Source organism: Schistocerca serialis, chromosome 3 (assembly GCF_023864345.2).
Source record: "Schistocerca serialis cubense isolate TAMUIC-IGC-003099 chromosome 3, iqSchSeri2.2, whole genome shotgun sequence".
Classification (NCBI taxonomy): Eukaryota; Metazoa; Arthropoda; class Insecta; order Orthoptera; family Acrididae; genus Schistocerca; species Schistocerca serialis.
This window is the reverse complement of record NC_064640.1, coordinates 943,682,662-943,709,844: the sequence shown is the minus strand read 5'-3', so window position 1 is coordinate 943,709,844 and position 27,183 is coordinate 943,682,662. Positions and strand designations below refer to the sequence as shown.

The window sequence follows — 27,183 nt, the reverse complement described above, 5'->3', positions numbered from 1 at the left end:
GAACCCAGTATGTTGTTCTCGATGGTGAGTGTTCATTAGAGACAGGGGTATTGTGAGGAGTGCCCCAGTGAAGTGTGATAGCACCGATGTTGTTATCTATATACATAAATGATTTGGCTGACAGGGTGGGCAGCAGTCTGCAGTTGCTTGCTGATGATGCAATGGTGTACAGTAAGGTGTCAAAGTTGAGTGACTGCACAAAGATACAAAGTGACTTAAACAAAATTTCCAGTTGGTGTGATGAATGGCAGCTAGCCCTAAATGTGGAGAAATGTAAGTTAATGCAGAGGAGTAGAAAGGTCAAACCTGTAATGTTTGGATACAGTATTACTAGTGTTCTACTTGACACAGTCAAGTTATTTAAATTTCTGGACATAATATATGAGGTGGAATGGGCATGTGAACTGTGAGAACTGTTGTAGGGAAAGCAAATGGTCACCTTTGGTTTTTTGGGGGAATTTTAGGAAAGAGGAGACAACATATAGGATGCTGATGAGACTGATTCTTGAGTACTGCTCGAGTGTTTGGGATCCCTACTTGGTCGGATTGAAGGAAGACATCAAAGCAGTTCAGAGGCAAGCTGCTAGATTTGTTACCAGTAGGTTTGAACAACATGTAAGTGTTGCAGAGATGCTTCAGGAACTAAAATGGGAATCCCTGGAAGGACGGGAATGTTCTTTTTGAGAAACACTAGTGAGAAAATTTAAAGAACACATTTGAAGCTGACTGCTGAATGATTCTACTGTCACCAACCCACATTGCACATAAGGACCATGAAGATAAGAAATGAGAAATTAGGGCTCATACAGAGGCATACAGACAGCCTTTTTTTGCTCACTCTATTTGCAAGTGGAACAGGAAAGGAAATGACAATCAGTGGTACAGGGTACCCTCTATCACACACACTATGGTGGGTTGCAGAGTATCTATGTAGATGTAGATCTTCTCAGACATCAATAGCATTGGATACACAGCACTTGTTGAATCTTTTCATAAGAGAATCACTTGAGATTCTGCCCCAGCATTAAGGATCCACTGGCCGAGCATGGGTACTGAGGGTTTCTTTAACTCTGCCCCCCTCAGTATGGGCATGGTCTCCCTGAAGAAATCAGTCACTATAAAGCTGTTGCAGGGGAACCTTGAAAGGTCTACTCACAACAACATCTATTGCTTGAAGTTGTGAAGTCATGCCACCAGGAATTATGACCAGACCTGCATTGTTCTTTGCTATCAGATCCTTAATTTTCTCCGTGAGGTGTCCCCTGAAAGAATCTGACACCATCATTGTCCTTCTGTAAAGCACAGAACATGGTATTCTGTTTCAAACAACCTTCAACCAATCTAGCCTTAGGTCATCTGACATCCACCCATTTGCTTGGCATCTAGAGATAAGCCCTGCAGTCAGTTTTTCTTTCAGTATCATTTTCCTGTGAAGGATCACATGTGGGGAGAGCTTTCTTCCATCTGCTAGGCACCCAGTGTTATTGTTATCCTGGCCATTTCATTGCTAGAAGTCCTTACAGGAACACTTTTAATGCCATTTACATCAACAGTAACATCTGATAGCATATACAAATAAACAGCACTGATCAATATTGCCCATATGACCTAGCAAACAGTTGGGCTGTTTCCTAGGAGTGATTATATGATGCTCATATGCAAATAGTTTTTTGTCACACACTGTGGGAAACTGCTGGGCTAGCATAGTTCTGCACTGTGATGTAAACTCCACCCTTTTTATCATCCTCATTCACCAACCAAAACCTGCTCTGAATTTCACAATGCATACAGTTGGAAATGCTTCTTCATCTCCAGTGCTTTCATTCATATAATTTATCAAGTAATCACAAAGCCTTCATTGTGTTTCTCTTGCACATGCTGAACAAGCTGCTGCCCCAAATTGTGAGAGCTTCACTGCTTTGCTACCATGAAAGTTCGGCATGTGGAACTGGTGTTCTTAATCTTCATCTGACACCACTGATGAACATTCACTTCTGCAATTTCATTGATACACTACATTAAAGATCTTTCCAAAATGCACCATTTTAGTATGGTTTTGATGTGCTAAACTGGCAGGAAGTGCTACTTTGGTATATAAAACCCATAACTAATCAATTACACAACATAAAAGCAATGAGCTTAGCAACAGTAGTTATATCTGTGGCACACATGCTTGCTAATATGATACCACTTTTAAAAGTATATTACTCATTTTGAAGCTTAAGTATTGTAGCAGCTTGCAAAGCATATTTTGCCACTTATTTATGGGAGCATACTCTTGCCTGGCTTTATGAGGCTGATAGGAACTGATTACAGACCTTTCCAGCTACTGGAATCCAGACCATGGTACAATTTAACATTTTTTACACAAAAACATGCTTAAGGTGAGAGAAGTGAGGAGTGTATTTAATCAGCAGAAATGCAATACCAATTATCCGTTAATAATCACACACACAAAATAAAAGATGACAGGTACTGAAGACATGTTAAAAAAATGACAGCTAATATTCACTTTTAATTGCCTCATTATCAATGGATACTGAAATTAACTACCATGTTCTCATATAAAATATCATGTGAGTCTGTCAAGTGGTGCAGCATTCACATAAAATACTGCTACTTGACAAGACAGAGGTTAAATACACATCTTAAAAATTGTGGTTTAAGTTTTGTGTCAGTTTCCAAAAACACTGAATGGAATGCCAGGATAGTCTTTGAGAGTGATCCTGTATGATTTTCCCCTACATCCTTTCTGAGCTGAAAATAAGAAAGACATAGGTCCTACTGCAGGACCAATATGGAGAAAAACTTAAATAAAACTAATATGACACAAATATAGGAACATACTGCCTACACAAAACTTAGTAACAATGTAGTGTTGATGTTTCATATGAATTCAGTGAGATAATAAAGTCAACATAATTATGTTGCTGTTGAAACCACTGTTGATTCAATGAGTAATGTTTTTCAACAAATTGATCAGAGGACATCTTACTTCCTTTTTCAATTCATACTGAAAGTAGTAGGCAATATTAATGAAATGGGAAGTCGGACTTTAAAAACACAATATCTGAGTAATAAATTGTCACGTTTATGACACATGCCAAATAATAATATGAAAATATTTAAGAGCAGTGAAGTATTACACACCAAAGTCCACAAAAATTCACCTGATTCATGATTGCTTGCCTCATTTTGCTGTCGACGTGCACGTGAATACTGTTTACTTTGATGACGGAAATCGAGAGTACTGAAAGAAGAGGAGCAGGGACTAATTGTTGGCACTATAGCAGTTCTTGCCTCTGGGGTCCCTGAAAGCATGTCCATGAAGCATGAACATCACAAAAGCGATAAACAAACAGCAAAACATTTCATAGACGTACATGACACAGTAATTATTGGTAAATTCTTCGGGTTTGCTGTCAGATCCAATAATCAACATGACTCAATATTTTTGTGAAAAAACAATCTGCAATCATCAGAAGAATGCTGCTGTTGCTGAGACCTACTGAAAAATGAAGCCAAGCCATGGCTACATAGGCACACAGCGTATCTGGCCCCCACCACCGTTCCTGCCTCCAAGACTGGGCTGATGGTGCTGCACCTGGTGGAACACCAGTATCAATGATGTATAGCACTCAAGGACTATCTTCAAACACTCAAGTGAGCTGCACCATAAAAATGTGTTTTGATGTGAGATAGTGCAAGATTCTACACTATGTCTTACTAAGAGGAAAATCCATATCTTTATTAATCAAATTATCCGCAAACCTAATTTCAATTGCCTTTTTATAAACTCTGTTCAAAAATCCAGATGTACTGGCAACTATCAGAGTCTCATTAAATTTCATCCTGTGTCCCTTATGTAAAGAATGTTCTGCTACTGCCGACTTTTCTGGTTTTTGTAGCCTCACGTGACGACGATGTTCCATGCCCTGTCCCAAACTCTGTGAATTAAATGGCTGATGTAAGCCTTCCCCTGTTGACATGACACTTTGTTTATTCCAGGCTTCCTAAGTCCCAAATCATCTTTTACAGAGCTGAGCAGTGTCTGAATCTTGAAATGTGGGCGGAATAAACTCTTAATTTTAAGACTCTTTGAAAGTCTTCCAATCTTGAATAACTTGCCCCCAGCCTAAGGATAAAGGCCACAGAAATACACTGAAGCAACAAAGAAACTGGTTTAGGCATGCATATTCAAATACAGAGATATGTAAACAGGCAGGCTACGGCGCAGCAGGTGGCAATGCCTCTATAAGATGACTGTCTGGCGCAGTTGTCAGATTGGGTTCTGCTGCTACAATGGCAGATTATCAATACTTAACTGAGTTTGAATGTGGTGTTATAGTCAGTGCATGAGTGATGGCATACAACATCTCCGAGGTAGCAATGACGTGAGGATTTTCCTATATGACGGTTTCATGAGTGTACCATGAATATTGGAAATCTGGTAAAATATCAAATCTCTGACATCGCTGTGGCTGGAAAAAGATCCCGCAAGAATGGGACCAACAATGACTGAAGAGAATCACTCAATGTGACAGAGGTGCAATCCTTCTGCAGATTGCAGCAGATTTCAATGCTGGGCCATCAACAAGTGTTAGTGTGTGAACTATTCAACAAAACATCATCAATATGGGCTTTCGTAGCCAAAGGCCCACTCATGTACCCTTGATGACTGCATGACACAAAGCTTTATGCCTGACTTGGTGCCATCAACACTGTCATTGGACTGCTGATGATTGGAAATACGTTGCCTGGTCAGACGACTCTCATTTAAAATTGTATCGAGTGGATGGTTGTATACGGTTATGGAGACAACCTCATGAATCCATGGACCCTACATGTCAGCAGGAGACTGTTCAACCATTGGACTGCTGATGATTGGAAACATGTTGCCTGGTCAGACGAGTCTCATTTAAAATTATATCGAGTGGATGGGTGTGGATGGTTATGGGGACAACCTCATGAATCCATGGACCCTACATGTCAGCAGGAGACTGTTCAACCAGTTGGAGGTTCTGTAATGGTGTGAGGCATGTGCAGTTGGAGTGATATGGAACTTGTGATATGTCTAGATATGACTGTGACAGGTGACATGTAAGTAAGCATCCTGTCTGATCATCTGCATCCATTCCTGTCCCTTGTGCACTTCAATGAACTTGGGCAGTTCCAGCAGGACACTGCAACACCCCACACATCCATTATTACTACACAGTGGCTCCAGGAATACTCCTCTGAGTTTAAACACTTTCGCCGGCCACCAAACTCCCCAGACATTAACATTATTGAGCATATCTGGGATACCTTGTGACGTGCTGTTCAGAAGAGATCCCCACCTCCTTGTAGTCTTATGGATTTATAGACAGCCCTGCAAGATTCATGGTGTCAGTCCCCTCCAGCACTACTTCAGACATTAGTCAAGTCCATGCCACATCATGTTGCTGGACTTCTGCATGCTTGCGGGGCTCTACACGATATTAGGCAGGTTACCTATTTCTTTGGCTCTTCATTGTATATTTATTTTCAAGCACTTCTGGGGATGGTCCTGTCTCCATAGCATGATGGATTTGCTTCTCAGAGTATTCATTTCCCTTAAACCCAGTTGCAAAATGTGCAAGTTCCTACCCATGTCGGAAATAGCATTTGCTTTATATAGCAGATTCCTAAGGACGTCATTGTGTTGGCTTGGTGGATGGCATGCAGGTACCAATTGGTATGTCCCAGGGTACCTTCAGTTTTTTTTTGTAAAACATAATGTCCAAAAAAGGAAGCTTCCCATCAATTTTCACCTCTATTATAAATTTAATGTTGGGATGAAGACAGCTGAAGCAGTCCAAAAGTGAGTTAAGTGTATCATAAGCATGAGGCCAGATAAAAAACTTATTGTCAGCTTATCTCCAGAAGCACATTGATTTTAAAGCTGAAGTCCTCAGTGCTCTTTCCTCAAAGTCTTCCATGAATAAATCGGAGACTATGTGTGACAAAGGGCTACCCACTGCCACTCCATCATTCTGCTCAAAAATGTTGCCATTAAATGAAAAATAAATGGATGTCAGCACATGATGATCAAGCCTCACCAAATATATATCCAGTTTGTTGCTAATCAAACTCGATGATTCTTCCAGAGAGACTCACATGAATAGGGATAACACATCAAAACTCACAAGTAAATATGAAGCATCCATCCTCGTGCTACTGTTTCTCCTAGGTTATACAGTCCACCAAAGATATATAAGGAAAGGGTAGCTTTACACCATATAATTAGTAATTTAGGTGCACCTACTTACAATCTGGTGAAGCACTAGACATCTGTCCTTAGCCCATATGTCAGCAAATGTGAACACCATATTTCCTGTATGGTGGATATTACTTGAGGGCTGATATCTTTGAGGCTGGATCCTTGAGATTCACTTGTCAGTTTTATGTGATATCCCTATTCACAAAAGTCCCTCTGGAAGAATCATTCAGTTTGATTAGTGACAAACTGGATGAAGAGCCAGTGAAGCTTTGTCATCATGTGTGACATCAATGTATTTTTCATTTAATGGCATTATTTTTTAGCAGAATGAGAGAGTGGCTATGGGTAGCCCTTTATCATACACAGTCACCAACTTATTCCTGGAAGACTTTGAGGATAGGGCAGTGAGGACTTGAGCTTCACACCCAGTGTACTTCTGGAGATACACTGATGAAACATTTTTTGTTTGGCCTCATGGACATAATGCACTTGACCGATCTTTGATCACTTCAGCTGTACTCATCTCAACATTAATTTTACCACAGAGGTAGAAAATAATGTGAGGCTTCCTTTTTTGTATGTCATGATTTACAAAAAACCTGATGGTACACTGAGACATAGCATTCACTGAAGCCAACACATTCTGATTGGTACCTGCATGCTAAGAGTTGCCATCCACTGTACCAAAGCAATCGCGTCTTTAAGACTCTGGTATGCAAAGCGTTTGGCATTTTTGATGTGGAGAGTTTAATCCAAGAACTTGCACGTATCATTCCCAGAGGTGCATGAAGACAAGCGTAGATCTGTGGCCTCTATTACTTATGTTGGGCACTTATCATCCAAGATTAGAATAATTTTAAGTAGTTTTAACATTAAGAATGTATTCTGTCCACCTTGCAAGATTAGGGCACTACATGGCTCTATCAAATATGATTTTGGGCTTAGGAAGCCTGGCATATAAAAATTCTGTCAATGTGGGAAGGCTGTTTGATTCACATACATCAGGTCAGGTGCTTGGAACATCACCATTACACAAAGCTATAGTAGCCAGAAAATTCAGCAGTTGCAGAACACTGTTTAAATGAGGGGCACTGGATGAAATCTGATGAGACTCTGATAGTTACCAGTATTTCTGGTTTTTGGAACAGTGTTTATAAAGAGACAACTGAAATTATGTTGGTGGAAAGTTCGATTAATAAAGATAAGGGTTTTCCTCTCAGCAGGATGTAGAACCCATACTGTTTCAATCAAAAGATAGCGTTCTTTGGTGCAGCCAGTCTGAGTGTTTGAAGGTAATCCTTGAGTGAGATATATTGTTGATGTTGGTGTTCTACCAGAGGCAGCACCTCCAGCCAAATCTTGGAGGCAGCAACAGTGATGGGTGGAGCATGCACTTTGTACTGTATTGATACCTGTAGAGGACTACAATATGCAGCCTTGGCATCACTTTTCTGTGGCACTCAGCAGCAGCAGCATTCTCTTGAAGATGGATCACTGAAATATTGAGTCACATTGATTTTAGGGTCTAGCAGTAAACCTTAAGAGACTACCGAACAGCAAAACATATTATATTAGTTCGTGTACATCCACTTTCTGATAGATACTGGGACAGCAGCTTTATATTTATGTGCAATAATGATAATTCCTTCAGATATATGCATGAGTTTTTATTTACTTTCGACCAGTTTTGGTGGTACAATAAAACATCTTCAGGCTCCTAGATACAGCTGTGTTTAGGTTTTAAGCAACTTAAATATAAATTTCTTTTATTTGTTTACATCCCACCTCTTGATGCACTGTGCACCACAGCATTTGACAGTTTTATGTGACTGACACAAGTGGAATACAGTCCTCTTCTTAAGGTTATTATAGCATAATAGGTTTCAGACCTTATTGAACAACCTTAAGTACCTACAATTTAGTGCATTTGGTCTTCCAATAATTACTGCTGATTTGTTACAGTAGAGGCACTATCCATAATTCATGTTTTTATAGTTTTAATGCTATACTGGTCACAAACACATATACAGGGTGTCCCAGAAACTGCACCAAACTGAGGAACAAATTGAGGGTAGGAACCTGTGTCCAGAAATGTCATCTAGTGACACTATAGAGTGTTGAAGTTACAGGCGCCAGAACCTGCCACCAGGCCACCCCTTCAGCACAAACATGACTTTCGTATGCTGATGGACTGTAGGCAGAATGTCTTACAAAGTCAGTGATTGCAACTGATTGCCATGATCACCGACGATAAAGATGGAGCTAGCTTCTGTATAGAAAGACCTTGTCTTCTATGAATGTGATGCTCTGTTGCCTTAGTGGAGGATGGTTCCAGACATACATTTCCATTTACAGTTTATTTTTCTCCTGGACCCTCTAAAACCCCAAAAATATTCTGGTATACAGGAGAAAAGTAAACTGCAGGTGGAGACCACTGCCTGACACATTCATTCACCAAGGAAGCAGGGGATCACATTCATAAGATACAAGGCCTGCGTACATGGCAGCTAGCCTCATCTTCTCCAGTGGCAATTGTGGCACTCATTCATGATTACTGAATAACAAAGAACATTGTGAAATGTTCCACATACAGTCTGTCAGCATAAAAAGTCAGATTTGCCTAGGGGTGGGCTAGCGGCAGTTGCTGGTGCCTACAACTTCAGAGCTCTGTAGTGTCATTGGATGATGTTTTTGGACACAGGTTCCTATCTTCAATTTCTTCTGCAAGATACCCTCTACAACACCTCGAAGCTTTTTACAACATTTCTAGGCCATCCTGTAGAATGTAAATTGGTTCAGTCTAATATAGTTAACTTTTTATCATTTAAAAAAGTAAATATTGACATTATAATGTTGTCTATTGTATAGTATGATAAATACTATATTTGCTTTATCTAGAGACCTGAAGATGGTTGACCATATCTCCAAAACTGGTTGCAAATATAACTGAAGGTGTTATCATTATTGCTCAATACAATAATGATATCATCATATTTGCAATAGTAAGAATAAATTTTGCTATATACTGGAGTAACAAAAATTTTCATAGTTTATTTCAAGAGCATAAAAAATCTGAAATGGATTTCACAGCTTCTTAAGTACAGTCTATCTGAATATGTTACTCAAGGCTCACAGGGATGGGCAGTAAGTGAAATCAAATTGTAAATTTAAAGAACTGCATTGACAGATCTGAATACACTCTTGCAACTGTTTGTGTAGAAGTACTTTCAATATTATAATTTTTTAAACAGAACAAATGCTCTTGTAACGTAAATGTCACTTATCTGAGGAGCTGTGATGTACTGATTTTTATACAACACAAATTTACTTCCTCTTGGTGGAACACTCACAACTGTTATGCATCATTATTGATAAAATCTGCTACAGGAGTGAAAATTATTTATTTCTGAAAAGGAAAGTACAACCCAGTTTCAGGACATGAAGTTTTCTCTAAGAATTTTTGTTGGTTCTGCGTAGCTTTGATTATCTCAACCATGTTGAGAGGTATTATTATTGATTTACAATTTTGCAGATGCAGCTGAAGATGGGCTACATGTCCTGAAACTGGGTTGTGCTTTTCTTTTCATATTTTTTACAACTGTAGTGGACTGTATCATTGATGACTAATTTACTTTCTTGACAAAACTTTTTTTGTAATGATACCAAAATACATTTACTGTTTTTTTTTTCTTTTCAATTTTTGTACCTTTTCTTGTGATTAATTAAACTAATGTGTCTTGATTTTATCAAGCAGACTGTGAGCAGATTTTTTTCCCAATTTTTTATCATGCACCTATATTACATATAGGCCTACTCTGTAGCTCACTATGCAGTGCAGAGTGGAAGGTACTAGTTACACCCTGTCCAGTTCCATTTGCAAATTCAGTGAGGGAAAAATGATAGTTTCTTATTAGTCATTACATTCCAGCTTTTTTTGGACAATGATGGACAAAGTGCATTCAGCTCTTGCATTAGTACACAAATTATGTGCTGGATTGCAAAAGAATCAATAAAAAAACTGTAAATGTTATTTACACAATGAAATTAAGTGAATGGTCATACAAAAACAATAATAATGAAAAACTTATGTGCTCATTATACACCATTTTGTTCAATTCATATTCCATTCCTTTTCCATTCTGTCATATTATCATATTAAAATTGATATTTCAGTAAATTATATTTTATTATGACATTCCTTTTGCAATGTGTAAAGCAGATACTTCAACAAGTAAATGTAGAAACCTCTCTTACTACTTTTAGTGAAATAATTTAGAACATTATCTGAAATTGGGAAACCTTACTACCAAATCCAAAACTGAGCACACTTTTGAAAGAGAATTAAAATTCCTGTATTCATATTGCTTGATTATTTTTTATACTATGCTCATCTTCTTGAGAGAGTATGTCTATTCAGTAAAATGAATGTACGTATATTTATTTGGAAATTACAGTAGAAAATTACCTTGCATTTGGAGCAATTAATTTTCCATAATCATACAGTATTAAAAAAGGAGCATTTTTCCATAAATTTAGTTAATCATTTATTCAAATTATAAAAGGACTTTCACTGTAGGAACAAACAAACAAAAAAAAAAAAAAAAACTAAATCTCTTGTTAATAAAAGTTCAGATCAGATGTACACGTATCCTCTATTTCAGTATTACCATGTATTTTGTTTTGCCGTAGACCTACACCTTCTTGTAATTATTGTTGTAAAAAATTTCTGGTAGAAAGTAAATACTTTAGCATTAAAGGAAACCATTCACTGTAAAGCAGAAGCATTGAGCGATTGATAGGCACACACAAAAGAAAGAAAAAACTTGATAGATTCAAATCCTTTTATGAGCTAGAGTAAAATACGCACACACACACACACACACACACACACACACACACACTCACACACACATGTTCACATGACTATGCTCCTATGTAGTGCTGGCTGCACATACAGTGCCAGTGCTTGCATTTTGGCAAAAGGACTAGACTGTGTTTGGGGTTGTGTTGGGTAAGGTGGGCAGATGGAGAGAGAGGGACTGTGGTGGGGGGCTAGTGGCTTAGTGGGAGGCAGCCAGTGTTCCAGCTAGGAATGCAGGAGTGAAGGATGGCAGGTACATAGGCTTGGCATGTGATGTGTAGTTGTCAGAGCCAGTGAAGGACGATGCATGCTGAAGGTGATGTAGGGAAGTTTGACGGCTGCCATCCCTTCCATACCAAAAAATCCCTTCCATGCATCCCAACCACTTGCGGACAGTGAATCCATAGTGACAAGAAATCCTCAACCAGTATGCTGAAAGTCTCACAAAGGCCTTGGTCACTAACACCAAATCAAATCCACAAACAGATCTTCTGTGCCATATCCTCACACACGCCCAATCCTCTTGCCACACCCAAGAGTCAGCTACAAAGGAGCACCCCATCTTCACCCACTATCACCCTGGACTGGAAGAACAGAACCATATCCTTCATCAGGGCTTGGATTATTTCTCATTATGCCTTGATGTGAGAGACATTCTACCCAAGATCATCCCCACCACTCCTACAGTGGTATTCTGTCACCCACCCAACCTACACTGCATCCTAGTCCATACCTATGTCACTCATACACCTAACCTCTTGCCACAAGGATCGTATACCTGCAGTGGACCAAGGTCCAAGATCTGTCCAATTCACTCCCCAAAACTTCATACTCCTTCCCTGTCACAGGTTTATCCTATCCCATCAGATGCTGGGCCACCTGTGAAACTAGCCATGTCATATAACAACTCTGTTGCAAACAATGCACAGCTTTTAATGTTGGGATGACTACCAACCAGCTGTCTGGCAGGATGAATGGGCACTGCCAAACTGTTCCGAAGAACATGGTTGACCATCTGGTGTCACAACATGCAGTTGAGCACAACATGTTCAATTTTGATGGCTGCTTCAAGACCCAAACCATCTCAATCCTTCCCTCCACCACCAGCTCATCTGAACCTAACAGATGAGAGTTACCCTTCCAACACATCCTGCACTCCTGTGATTGCCTGGGCCTTGATCTCCAGTAAACCATCATCCTCACACCCTTCACTCAACAGTTTCCCCTTCCCCCATGCTGTCACATTTTCCCACTTCATCTCCCCACATCAGGTTCTGCATGCGATGCTCCCCACTGGCTTCAGCAATCATGCATCACAAGCCTACCCTATGTACCTGCCACCCCTCCCTCCCACATTCCTAGCAGCCAGAAAACTGGATGCCTCCCTGTGAGGTGCTAGCCACTCACCACAATCCCTCTCCCTGCCTCCTGCCTCTCTCCAGACACAACCCGCTGCACAACCTATCGTGTGTGTGTGTGTGTGTGTGTGTGTGTGTGTGTGTGTGTGTGTATGTGTGTGTGTGCCCTCAGAAAAGGATTACTTTGAAAGCTTGCAAGTTGTGTTCCTTTTGCTTGCACCTATAGATAACTCAATGCCTCTGCTTTTCAGTGAATGGTCTCCTTTAATCCAAAAGTATTTTTGAAATCATTACTGTTTTAAAAGTTTTCTTATGGATATCCTCTGTTAAATATTACACTACTGGCCTTAAAACTGCTACACTGAGAAGAAATGCAGATGATAAACAGGTATTCATTGGACAAATATATTATAGTAGAACTGATATGTGATTACCATTTTCACGCAGTTTGAGTGCATAGATCCTGAGAAATCAGTATCCAGAACAACCACCTCTGGCCGTAATAACGGTCTTGATACCCCTGGGCCTTGAGTCAAACAGAGCTTGGATGGCGTGTACAGGTGCAGCTGCCCATGCAGCTTCAACACGATACCACAGTTCATCAAGAGTAGTGACTGCCATATTGTGACGCGCCAGTTGCTCAGCCACCATTGACCAGACGTTTTCAATTGGTGAGAGATCTGGAGAATGTGCTGGCCAGGGCAGCAGTCAAACATTTTCTGTATCCAGAAAGGCCCGTACAGGACCTGCAACATGCGGTCATGCATTATCCTGCTGAAATGTAGAGTTTCACAGGGATTGAATGAAGGGTAGAGCCACGGGTCATAACACATCTGAAATTTAACGTCCACTGTTCAAAGTGCCGTCAATGCGAACAAGAGGTGACCGAGACGTGTAACCAATGGCACCCCGTACCATCATGCCAGGTGATATGCCAGTATGGCGATGACAAATACACACTTCCAATGTGCATTCACCACGATGTTGCCAGACACGGATGCGACCATCATGATGCTGTAAACAGAACCTGGATTAATCCAAAAAAATGACGTTTTGCCATTCGTGCACTCAGATTCGTCATTGAGTACACCAACACAGGTGCTCCTGTCTGTGATGCAGCATCAAGGGTAACCGCAGCCTAGGTCTCCCATCTGATAGTCCATGCTGCTGTAAACATTGTCGAACTGTTCGTGCAGATGGTTGTTGTCTTGCAAACGTCCCCATCTATTGACTCAGAGATCGAGATGTGGCTGCATGATCTGTTACAGCCATGTTGATAAGATGCCTGTCATCTGGACTGCTAGTGATACGAGGCTGTTGGGATCCAGCACGGCATTCCGTATTACCCTCCTGAACCCACCGATTCCATATTCTGCCAACATTCATTGGATCCCGACCAATGGGAGCAGCAATGTTGCGATACGATAAACCGCAATTGCAATAGGCTACAATCTGACCTTTATCAAAGTCAGAAACATGATGTTACGCATTTCTCCTCCTTACACAGGGCATCACCACAACGTTTCACCAGACAATGCTGGTCAACTGCTGTTTGCATATGAGAAATCGGTTGGAAACTTTCCTCATGTCAGCACGTTGTAGGTGTTGCCACCGGTGCTGAACTTGTGTGAATGCTCAGAAAAGCTAATCATTTGCATATCACAGCATCTTCTTCCTGTTGGTTAAATTTCACATCTGTAGCACGTCATCTTCATGGTGTAGCAATTTTAATGGCCAGTAGTGTATGTATTTTGGGTTCAGGTTAATTATTGCATCACAAAACTTTCTAATTAATTAAAAGACTAGTCTAAAGTTTCATGTCAGTTCTTATTGAGACACCAACAAAATAATGGTGTATGAGTAACCACATTTGCACACACAATCTGTTATTCAATGAAGATTCAGTTTATAGCCTGTGATACTTAACTCCTTTATGCATTTGATGCCCTTGGATTCTCTCTGACAATGGAACATTACAATAGACTACATCATTACACATCTTGCACTTAAAAGCTAAATACAAGAATAATAAAACAATGAAGTATTAACTGCTGGAACATTACACTCTGATAATAATAATAAACATACAACATGACTATTTAATTCATTTTGGAAAGTTTAATAATGTACTAGGAAATATATATTGACCATACTGTTATTTAAGAGATGAAAAAACTGTAAAACAGAAATCACAATGCTTAAATTGGGTAGACTGCTCCAGTAACCATGCTAAATGCAATAATACCACATGAAAATTGGGTGCAGGATGGGGTCAACTGACAATGTCAGTGGATCTGAAGATGAAGAAAATGTGGGTGCTTGTTGCATGGGAACTCCACCTTTGAGGTCACTCAGGCACTGATAATTTCTTGAATCATCAAGTCAAGGATGTATCATAATTATATCCACTGCAAAGCAACTACCACCATCAAAATCAATAGCCATAGGCAACAACCTGGTAATGAGGCTCACCACTGAATATCACAAATCACAGCAGCAGCTGGATGGGCCACAGAGCAACAAGTCATTTCAAAATTAAATCCTGGCCTATGACAACCTATGAGCAGCTATATCATACAGAACCATGGTCTCACTATGGCATACAGAAGCCATCACTCCAGTTTTATAAATCTGCTCACCACTCCAGAGCACAGAGATTTTCAGGGATGAATGAACACCATCAGTGGACACTCAACGGGTGGAAAGAGGATTTGGAGTGATGTTTCATAGTATACACTGGTACATCTGATGGTATGTTACTGATATATTTGAAACTACATGAGATCATGGATACTGTTTGACAAGAGAAAACATTTCAGACAGGGTGTGTGTTTATTTTCTTATAAGTGTTTGCACTGGATGAAATGGTGCTCAGATACTGCTTGCAGTATCCTGCTATTATAGTCCGATTCACAAATGATGGCAGTTCATGCACATCAAGGTATGGACAGGAATGACATTGTTGATGATTCCAAGTGACAGTTGCAGTACACGTATGCGCGTACTTTCTGCTTGAAGGAAGCGTATATCCTGCAAATTATGTCCCTCATTTGCTTATGCAGCATTTATCACTTACCACCACCATCAGTGATAACAGCTCACAACAAATTAAATAGAAATTCACTAAACAATTCGCTACAAGCACGTTTAATGCTCACATTAGCTATGGTTTTCAGAGCAGAACATTCAGAACACTGCTGAATGCTCATTAGCTGTCGAGAGTATGCATGACGTAGGTACCCATAACAAGCCTAAACTGAAATGCCATCATTCATGACTCCAACTGTAGTGCAGGTGAGTGTGAACACACTGAGTGTAGTGTTGCCACATGTGTGTACTGCCAACTGTGTCAGCACAGGCCTACCTCTAGTGGCCACTTGTAGGAAGCACGCACATGGCACAGTCTTGACTGCTCCATCTAATGGTGACTCACACCTACACAGCTGCAGAGCAGTGCTGACTCATCCTCACTACATTCTTTTAGTTTTTACTGCTCACACCAGTTGTTCTGTGTATTGCTTATGTTGCACCTTCTGTGTGATTCTTTTATCTTGTTATGTATAGAGTCACGAGACTAATTTCCATTATTATTCAGAGGTTTATGAATAAAACCATATTTGTGTTACTTGAATAGGTTTTGTGTATTATTTGGTTACTACATGATTGAAAAAGAGTTTGGAATGATTTCTGTGTGTGCAGTCCTTAAGTGCAGATTCATCAGGTTTAGTGATTATGGATGCCACGGTACTGGCCCTGATTGAACAGCTTATTTTGGTAGTGACCACTTTGTTGACTTCCATTAACAGACAGGTCTGTCCACCCACTTTTTCTCCATACAATGATTCAGCCAAGGATTGGGAAGCTTATGAAAAAAGTCACATACAGCATTTTTTGGTTTTCAGTGTGACAAACTCAAATTTGTACAAATCCATTATTCCTCTTGTGGATTCTACCCAATGTGTATCAATTACTGTGTCAGCTTGCCCATTTACAAGAACTGGCAACTCTTAGTTCTGATCACATGTGCAGTTTATTGTCCAACTACTATTGCAAATGAATACATGTCATAGTGGTGCAAGCTGAATTCCACCAATGCTGCAAGAAACCAAACCAGTCATACAGGGCCTGGGCAGCTGAACCTCACAGCCTTAGCCATAACTGCCAATTTGTTACTGATGCCCATAGTGACTCTTATGCAGAGGCTATGGTTTGTGATGCAATTATCTGTCTAGCTATGGATAAGGAAGTGCACCAGAAGGCTTTATTGTGTGAAAAAGCCCTGTTGGCAGAAGTTTTGCAAATAGCAGAATTTTTTGTGGTTTCTTGGGCAGCAGGTGACCAAATTGAAGCATGGGGCAATGTGGCAGTAGCGTCACAAGATGTGCCCACTAAGATGACAGATAATTTGCACATGGACGTGGCAGTGGTGACCAGTAAACATGTGGGCTCAGTGTCCAGCAGACCAAGGTCAGCACAAGCAGCTGCGACAACCACAGTGTTCTCTGTTTCCATTTTGTCCTTTCTGTTTTGTACAGCATGAATGTTTGGCATGCCATAAGTGTTGGGCTACTTTTAATTCTTGCCAGAAGAAAGGCCAAATTGTCTCTATGCATTGTTTGCTGAAGGTTGCTCAGGATATGGATGTAAACTGTGTGACTCCAGTGCTTCTGCCTTCTCCCAAGTTGTTTACAGAGTAAAGAGTTTTTCGCATAGTGCTCCGGTTGCAGATTGACGTAGGTGCTGCAGTGATGCTATTGAATTATAAAACCTGTGTGACTTTAGGCTCGCTGCCCTTGACGCCAGTCACGCAGAAGCTGGTCAGTTATAGCAAACATAACATTGCACTGTTGGGACAATTTATGGTATCTGCCTCTTACAAGTCAGTGATTTGTTCCATTACATGTTTGGTGGTTGTTGATACTGATGTTGAGAACTTGTTTGGGATGGAAGCATTTCAGGCTTTTGGATTTTCTATCACCAACGCAGTCACCTTGTATCCAATCAGGTATCATATTCTCAACTGAAAACACTGTGTGGGGAGTTTTCAGACTTGTTTTCTGAAGGTATATGGTGTGCTGCAAATTTTTCTGCTCATATTTCTTTGAAATCCATGGCTTGGCCTTGTTTTTGTTGAGCACATCCTAATTCCTGTTGCCCCAAAGGATCAAGTGAAAGCAGAATTGGACAGACTTCAGACTCTAGAGGTGGTGCAACCTGTTATGGCTAGTGAATGGTCACCTCCGCTGGTTGTAGTTTGGAAACTGTTGTAGAAACTTTGCCTCTGTAGCAACTTCAGTACTGCTTCAGTACTGCTGTCAACACATAGTCAATTATGGATATGTATTCTCTCCCATACCAGGAGGAGCTATTGTCAAAAATATCAGGTGGCCAGCAGTTTTCTCAAACTGATTTGTCTGAAGCTTATCTGCGGGTTCTTGTGGGTGAAGAGTCTCAAAGAGTGCTGGTTTTTAATACTTCTTTTGGTCTTTATGAATACTGACATCTTTCTTTTGGTGTGACTAGCACCCCTACTATTTTCCCACAACTTTTAGAGCAACTGATTGTGTCTGCCCCATGTTACATTAATTATCTGGGTGATATTGTTGTCACGGCCTCCTCCATGGCTGAGCACTTGAAAAATTTGCAAACTTTGTATTCTGTCTTACAGTCCACAGGCTTATGGTGGAACCTTGTGAAATCTCAGTTTTCTCAACCTTCTATTGTTTATATAGGGTTCAAGGTCTTGTGGGATGGGGTTTGCCCTCTGCCAGACCACATCTCCACTGTTACATCTGTGCCTCGCTCCTTGTCCACAAAGAAGCTTCAGGCTTTCCTAGGGAAGGCAGGTTTCTACCAAAAATTCCTGCCAGTGGCCTAATTGGCCCACTCATAGCATGCCTTGTTACACAAAAATGTACCTTTTTGTTGGAGCCAGAACTGTGAACGTGCTCTTCAAACATTGAAATCCAAACTACTCTCAGCCCCTCATTTAGCTATGTTATCTCTGGACCAGCATATAGTTTTGTTGATTGACACCTAATAGCATGGCATCAGTGTGGTCCTAACACACCGATATGCTGATGGCTCTGAACAACCTATTGCTTTTCCCTTTAAATCTCTCACTCCAACCCAGAGATGTTACTCTCAGGTAGAAAACAAGGCTCTTGCAATATATATTTCATGTTTTTGTGAATTTCACAAAGTTTCACTTATTACTGATCATAAACCCTTGATTTCCTCATTTAACCTTACACTTCCTTGCCTGATAAGGCACCACATTGCCCACAACGGTGGACACTGTTCTTGTCTAACTACAATCATGAACTCCTTTTTCAACCTACATCGAAACATGCCAATGTAGATGCCTTGTCCCGCCTTTGTCCCAACTTTGATCGTGAAAAATTGCTTTTCTTCCATCTTGATACTGAAACACAAGCCACAGTTGAGGGTTTCCCAATTACTAGCTCATGCATAGCAACTGCCATTGCCACTGGCCCAGTTCTCCATCAGGTGGTTTGGTTTTTTCCAACAGGGTTCTCGAGATAAGCTGCCAGGTCAGGAATCGGATCCCTGTACAAGTATCTTTCCTTGTGATATCGTCTCTCTACTTTTGACGCTGTTTTGCTGTCGTCCATGGAAAATCTTTCTGCAAGGTTAGTCACTCCCACCACATTCGGGCATGAGGTTCACCAGGGCCATTGGCGAATTTTTCACACTACACTCTTAGCTAGGAACATGTTTTTGGGTCAGGGATTGACTATTGACTTTTGGTTGTGGATGCATTTTCCTGCTTTCCTTACATTCTCAGGAGTGTGTTAAAACTGGCTGAGGTCACAGTTCATAAGATTTTGAGGCTTTTTTTCTATTGAGAGGTTGTCTTGTACCTTAGATTCTGATAATGGGCCCCAGTTCACTTCTTACACCTTCCAATTGTTTTATTCCAGTCATAGCATTCGTCATGTTACGGCTCCACCATTCCACCCCCAATCAAATGGCGAGTTGGAATGACATTCAAGGCCAAAATCAAAAAGTCTGTTGTGAATTCTCCACCAGATGACGCCCTTCACCATTTTCTGAGCACATATTGCTTTACATCTATGAGGGAACAGGGCCCGGCTGAGTTGTTTCACGGCCGGCAGCCACATACAGTCCTCCATCTCCTTTGGGCTGTGCTGCACCTGCCACGACTGGGTTCATCTGGACCCTTCATGCTGAGATTGCTGGTGTGGGTTCAAGGGGTTGGTTGATGATATCTTTGTGATGTTCATATAGCCAACAGGCTGGTGGTGCACCACTTTCATCAGTTGTATCCCCACTTACCACCAGAAGCTATCGATTTGTGGGTGTGGCCTCCATGGCTGCAGCTCACCCCACCACCCTCCACCTCAAGCCTGTTATTGCCTGCTGTGGAGGCACCCCTGTCCTGTTGGTTGCCTCCTCCAGGTGTGGTGTCCTGGGGTTCCAGCTATCCAGCACTGGGTGCTGGTCTGTCTCTGGGCCTCCAGCCCATTGAAGCAAGCTGCTGTTCCAGTCAGGCCACCTCCACCAGCCCCCTCAAAAGCATCACCTCAGCCAATTTCACCAGTGGATTCAGCCCCATCCTCTCCACACTGGGACCTGCCTGCTGCTGATGATGGAGAGATGGCGATGGCACCCTCCTCCCAGGTGCTGTTGTCGGGCACCATGTGGGCACGACGCTCTTGGGCATGCCCAAATCTCTGCACATTCCAGCCCTATGCTCTGGTGCCTGCCCAGCACACTGTCCCACCCCCAACATTGGCACCAGATGCCAGTGCTCTTTATCTGATGGAGGTGTCTCTCGTTGGGCCACTGTCACTTCCTCTGTTGCCTGGGCACCCTCTTTGCAGGAGAGGTGCACATCTCTCTGCTACTGGTGTGTGTGTGTGTGTGTGTGTGTGTGTGTGTGAGTGTATACTTAAATCAACTGCCTACTTGATCAGCTGGCTGGCCACTAGAGGCTGCCTGTAGGAAGCATGCACACAGCAAGATCTCTGCTGCTCCATATACTGGCAACTCATACATATATACACATGGAGCAGTGCTGACTCACCCTCATTATGTTCTGTGCATCACTTGTTGTGTTGCACCATCTGCATGATTCTTTTGTCTTGTTACGTGGAAAGCCATGTTCAAGTTACTTGGATTGGTTTTGTGTATTACTCGGTTACTACAGATATATCTTCCATCATGTCTCACTAGTGATGTCATGCATCTTGTTGACTACAGGCAGAGACTCACCAGTTTTGTTGTACCAGTCTCCACAGCCTATCCGGGACACAGGCAGTATCTCGAGGACAATTGTGTTTCCACGCAGCAAATTTGAAACTTCAGCTGCTGTCATGCTGCTGCCTTCGATTCGTGTGTCTGCGACGGCCAGTATCCTGTCCCCCACATGCAGAGCTCCACACCTGAGAACAGACAACAGCTATGTGTACTGCAACCATGTGGAAATATACATTTAACATACCCACAGTTGGTGCAAATTACAGTACTGTACATGAAGGTTTAATCAGAAATGACTGAGTTTTATTTCATATTTTACCTACTGTCATATAAAGCAATGGTCAAATGCACAGGATAATAAAATATCATGAGGGGCGGTCCCACCACAATGGGACCATGGAATGGTTCCTTTCAAAAGTACTCACTATATGTGTTAAGAAATTTACCCCACTGGGAAAGAGGTGATCAGCTCCTGTTTCATAGAGCATGGTTGGCTGCTGCCAGATCGACACTTCCTCATCTGACTAAATCCAATGTCCACGCACATCTTTCTTCATGTTGCCAAAGATGTGAAAATCACAGATTTGGACTGTGTGCAGTGTTTCCAATCAAATCGCTGAAGTGTAGCCTTCAGTTATCATTGTGGGGTCAGACATTATTGTGCAACAGGACGATTCATATGACAGCAATCTTGGGAGTTCTGACTTCATGGCACATCACAGCATCTGCAAAGAGTCTTCATAGCGGTGTGCACTGATTGTGGTTCTGTGCTCAAGCAACTTGATAAGCAGAGGGCCACTGCAGTTGAAGAGGTTCATCATGACCTTACCAGAACTTGTATGAACAGCTTTGGATTTTTTTGGTGGGGAGAAATGTGGGATGTTTCCACTTTTGGCTCTGCTGTTTGAATTCAGGCTGTCAGACGGAATCATCCTGTTGCACGATATTGCCTGTCCCCACATTATTGCTTATTGGATGAATGGTATGCTTCAGCAGTTGGGTTCAGAAACAGTGCAACATCTTCAGTACAGCCCAGATCTTTCACCATGTGATTTTCACATCTTCAGCAACCTGAAGAAAGATGTAGGTCAATGTCAATTTCAGTCAGACAAGTAAGTGCAAGAGTAGGTGTGGTTGTGGATCTGTCAGTGGCTGACCATATCCTACAGAACAGGGACTGATCATCTGGTCCCATTGTGGCAGGTGTTCAGTTTTCATTTGACTGCCCCTTACGTGTATCCATTTAGTGAAGTCGTAAAGGGCTGCAATAAAAACCTCGACATTTTGTTACATTGAATGAAACAAACTCTGAATATCCATGACAAAGATATTTCCACTAAGTTCTTTCTGAGTTCAGAATGCATCTGTATTAGCAAATAGATGTGTGTTATGAGTGAGTCATAATTTGACAGCTTGAACAAGCTCCATAATTTAGATAATCTGTGATGCTCAATGACACCAATACCACATGAGATGAATCTTTACAGCCCACCACTGACATGACAATGAAATCAGTTTGTGCTGATGTCACAAATCATTTTCAGAGGCAGTTTTTCCACATAACACGTATTGTATGGGCTCTGTGATGTCAGGGTCTGAACGAGCAGTTCTGAGTTTTTCAGGGAAAAACAAATAATTAGCAGTTTTTTTACTGAAAATAGTAATACTGTTTAGGATTATGTTTGCACAACTGGGCGGTATTTTTAAGCACTGGAAATAACAGATCACTGACATGAAATAGCGAGTATTTTTGAATTTTGAAGAATACATTGCTGGTAATTGTGCTCCATTAAACTGCATTTAATGTACAACAGATTAACACAAGATTTTTATTTATTCATAGATGTTCCAATCTACTCTGATATGCTGTGTATTATTATGAAGTTCATACTATTGTTAACACAGATTGCTTCTTTCATACTGTTGAGAAAAAACAAGCCCAAAAGTCATTTGTTTACAGAAGCTTGCACCTACTAAATTAAGCCATTAAAAACAGTTATTTAACCAGAATACTCCCAAAAATGGACAGCTATTCCTTTCCAGAATGAATTTTCCCTCTACAATTGATTGTGCACTGATATGAAACTCACTGGTGGATTAAAACAGTGTGCTGGACTGAGATTTGAAATCAGGACCTTTACCTTTCATGGACAAGAGCTCTGCCAAGAGCTCCCTCTCTCTGCATTTAATGTATAACAAATTAACACAAGATTTTTATTTACTCATAGCTGTTCCATTCTACTCTGTGCTGTATATTATTATGAAGTTGCACTGAACTATATTGTCAACACAGATTGCTTCTTTCATACTGTTAACAAAAAACAAACCTAGAAGCCATTTTTTTACAGAACCTTGCACCTATTAAATTAGGCCATTAAAAAAGAAACAGTTATTTAACCAGAATGCTGAACTTTGGTGATCAGATGGGAACACTGCGGCAAGGTCATTGCCATCTCGATGGAAGACATGCTCCAATGTATCACTGCCCAGCAGCAAGCTGCCGCAGAACAACAGCAGGCTCTCACCACCACTCTAAATCAAGTGGCACCTTTGTGTTCGCTGCAGGTTACTCTTCCATCAGCATTTATCATATGCTTTCCAGCATATGATAAATTGGCTGAAAGTTGAGACTCCTACAAGACACGATTATGCCAACATTTTCAGGTTTTTCACATGGGCGATGAGAACCTGTGTAGGGTTTTCTTTCTTTTCTGGCTTTCGCTGCACACTTATCAGTTGTTGTGCCAACTTGCGCCTTTGCAAGAACCGATCAGCTTATCATTTGATGAAATGTACAACCTTTTCTCAACCTATTACCGTGACAGAACGCATGTTCTTGCAACGTGTGTAGAATTTCACCGTTGTCAGAAATTCCTAGTCCAATCTTACAAATCCTGGACTGCAGAATTCCACAGGTTGAACCATCATTGTAAATTTGTCAGTAGTACCCATCACGAATCCTATGCTGATCACATGGTATTTGATGTTATAATTCATCTGGCCCCAGACAGGGAAGTCTGCGAAAAGGCACTTCAATGTGAGAATCCGAAGTTTACAGATTTGCTCAATATAGCACAGTCGATTGAAGTGTAATGGGCTACAGGCGATCAGATTTCTGCGGGGGTGGGGGTGGGGGGACAATGTCGGGGGAGGGGGGGGTGGAGGTATTAGAAGTTGCTCAGTCAACCCGTGCTAGGCACGCTGGAAGTGTTCAGGATGACAAGCCATTGCAGCAGTACAACCTTCGATGCAGTGTCATGTGGAGCAGTGACAGATACGGCCACAGCTCCAGCAGGTCATGTCACAACAATCCTTCTACCTTGCCCGTACTGCTTCGTCCAACACGAGTGTGCTGTGTGCCCTGAGAGTTGGTCTGTTTGCAACAAGTGCCAAAAGAATGAGCAAATTGCATTGGTGTGTAACTCCTTTTCAAATGCGGTGGATACAGTAGTACCAATGAGCATAAAATGTATTTCTACAATGATTGTTTCCCTGAACAAATTGACTCGTATGTGTTTAACAAACCGTTAAAAATGCAAGTGGCCACGGGAGCTGCAGTGATTTTAGTAAACACACCAACGTACGTGCACTTGGGCTCCCCTCCCTTCACACAGGATTCATGGAAGCTGGTTAGTTACAATAAACAGCCGATTTCAATTCTAGGTCAGTTCTCCGCTCCTGTCTCCGACAAATCTGATGTTCACCATCTCACTTCTCTTGTTGTGGATCATTCCTATACCGCAGACCTGTTTGGGTTAGATGCATTTAACACTTTCGGTTTCTCCTTTGCTAATGTCATAACATTAGTGTCAGATGAATTCTGTACCAGCAACTGGAGACCTTCTGCTCTGAGTTTTCGTCCCTGTTTTCCCCTGGGCTCGGATGCGCTACCAGTTTTCAGGCCCACATTACCATCAAAGAGTCCGCCCGCACTCGTTTTTTTCGGGCGCGGCAGGTGCTTGTCGTATTGCACGACTCTTTCAAGGCCGAATTAGACCATTTGACGTAGCTCGATGACATTCGGCCTCTTTCTTCCAGTGAATGGGCTATACCGCTGGTCACCTTTAAGAAGCCGACGGGTGAGCTTCGCCTCTGTGACGACGTCAGTGTCACGATTAACACTTTCGCTGCAGCTGACGCTGATAAGACTCACAACAAGCCACGAGCCAGTGCGGCTGACGCTTATAAGCGTCCGCGCTCACTGTCGGATATACTCAGTCTAGTTGCAGCGTCAAAGCTAGCATCAAAGCGTGTTAACTTTTATTTTGCGTGGTCAGTTATCGAACGTATATTGCTCGTAATGGCGGCTAATGAAACGACACCTGGACGTTCCAATGTGAAACGGAGCAGGAAAAGTGTTAAATTGACAGAGGAACAGTTACTTAGTGTACTAGACGACAGCGATTTTCTGTGTAGTGCGGACGAGGCATACCACGGAGATTGTCATTTAGAGGCTGACGAAGAATTGCAGAGTGATGATAGCGTGGGAGCACAGCTTTCGAGTCTCTTTCGTGACGGTTCCGAATCTGACGATACGTATCACGACGACTGTGCGGAAATCGACAACGAAAAAGAGTCCGACCTGTCACACGGAGATAATCCAGGTGATTCCTGGCATAAAGACCCACATAATATGCAAGCTCACTGATGCACCATACGAGTGTACAACCTGCCCAGACAAACCTGGATACTGCTTGAACTGCTGTATAATTTACCATAAGTAGCAAAAATGCGATAATATCGGGGAAATTCCGATTATCAAAGACAACTTCTTTTATTTCTTTTGACATTGCATGGTTTCTTTTTATGACGTGACAGTTTTTTTCACGAGTACTCAGAAAATGAGGTTTCCTTTTGTGTGAAGTCGACTTATTTCTTATTGCGTTGTAAAGCGTTCACTTCAGCTTTTTTGTGAAAGAATTTGTTGTACTAAATTTGTTTTAATAGCACGGCAGTTGAAGTGATGGGGGACACGAGAGAAGCCTCCACGTAGGGTGTGTTTCACTTACTAATTTCTACACATCCGGGCGTCCCCTGGGCGTCTATGATAAATGTAGACAGCTAATTCTCTCATACCAGGAGCAAACATGCTACTAAATTGACGACCTCTATCAGAGTCAATCTTAAAAATGCGCATTTGAAGTAAATATAATTTCAAATGAATCCAGTTTCCTTTTTTTCCTTCTTAAGAATTTGCGTTTTGGAATCTAAATTTTTCCTGAATGCAGTGGATTTGTTGCTTGTTTGAATTGTATTTTTTGCTACATTATCAACAAATCACGAATATTTGAATGACGCCTGTGACCCCTATAAGTATCAGACAGCAAACAGACTTTAAAACATGACCACAGTACAGTCGAAGCTTATTTGAAGTAATGCATCTAAGGTGTCATCATTAAGTCAGTACAGAACATGATCCTACAGATCTTACAAGGTCTTGACGTCAGCATATAGCTCAGGTGTGCTTAGGGACGTCGGCTCCGAGCGGTACCTGCCGTTTCAGAGCGTTACCGGCCCGCACTCGCACGTTGACGGGCCGCACTGGAGAGTAGCGCGCCTGCAGCGATGCCGCAGCGAAAGTGTTAATGCACAGTCTGTGACAGATACATACCCTTTGCGCTGCCCTGACGAGTTGCTCGCAAATTTACCACGCAGCCTCTACTTTTCGAAGATTGATTTGTTGGAAGCGTACCTCCAGCTGCCCTTGGATAAGGCCACTAGGTGCCTTCTCATTGTCAATACCCCCTTCGGCCTATGCCAATATCAGTGCTTGTCTTTTGGCATCGCTAGCGTGCCCGCAATTTTTCAGCGTTTTTTAGAACAGCTGACAGTCTCTGTGCCTGACTGCATTAATTATCTCGACGATATCACTGTTTCGCGTTCTTTCACCGAGGACCACCTTAGAAATCTCCGATCGTTGTTTTGTGTTTTGCAGTCTGTGGGTCTCAAGTGCAATCTTGCCAAATCTCAATTTTTTCAGCTGTCAATTGAGTATCCTGGTCTCGTGGTTTCTCACACAGGAGTCAAGCAGTAACTGTGGTTACCGATAATGGCCCCCAGTTTGTTTCTCAATAATTTGAATCTTTCTGTCAGGGTTGTCGTTTTCGCCATCTCACAGCTCCCCCATTTCATCCTTGATCTAATGGTGGGGCCGAATGCATGGTTTGGACATTTAAAACTCAGATGTGGAGGTCTGTATCTGACAGGTCCTCTGAAGCTGCTTTAGACCATTTTTTTAGTTCGTGTAGTTTCATTCCGGTGGGGAACAAGAGCCCGGTGGAGCTGTTACATGGACGCCAACCACATAACCCCCTTCATCTGCTGCATCCTATGCCACATCCACTGGCACTGCCACCTCCATGACAGTTCTGGCCATGTGCGCCTGTCTGGGCTCATGGTTTCGGCCACTTACCGAACTGGGTTCCTGCCATCACTAAGCATCGCTGGGTTTGGTGCTTGTGCACTGTCCGCACTCCTGA

The 27,183-nt window shown here is 41.8% G+C and overlaps 1 protein-coding gene across 1 annotated transcript in view; it reads right to left on the bottom strand.

The window, feature by feature from the left end:
• Positions 1-27,183, bottom strand: part of LOC126471289 (glutamate receptor-interacting protein 1) — a 445,652-nt gene that overhangs the window by 188,824 nt on the left and 229,645 nt on the right. Inside the window, exons 5-6 of the mRNA XM_050099408.1 lie at positions 20,720-20,889; positions 3,171-3,311 (exon numbers count right to left, since the gene is read on the bottom strand). Coding sequence (XP_049955365.1) covers positions 3,171-3,311; positions 20,720-20,889 — 311 coding nt within the window. The remainder of the gene's footprint in view (positions 1-3,170; positions 3,312-20,719; positions 20,890-27,183) is intronic.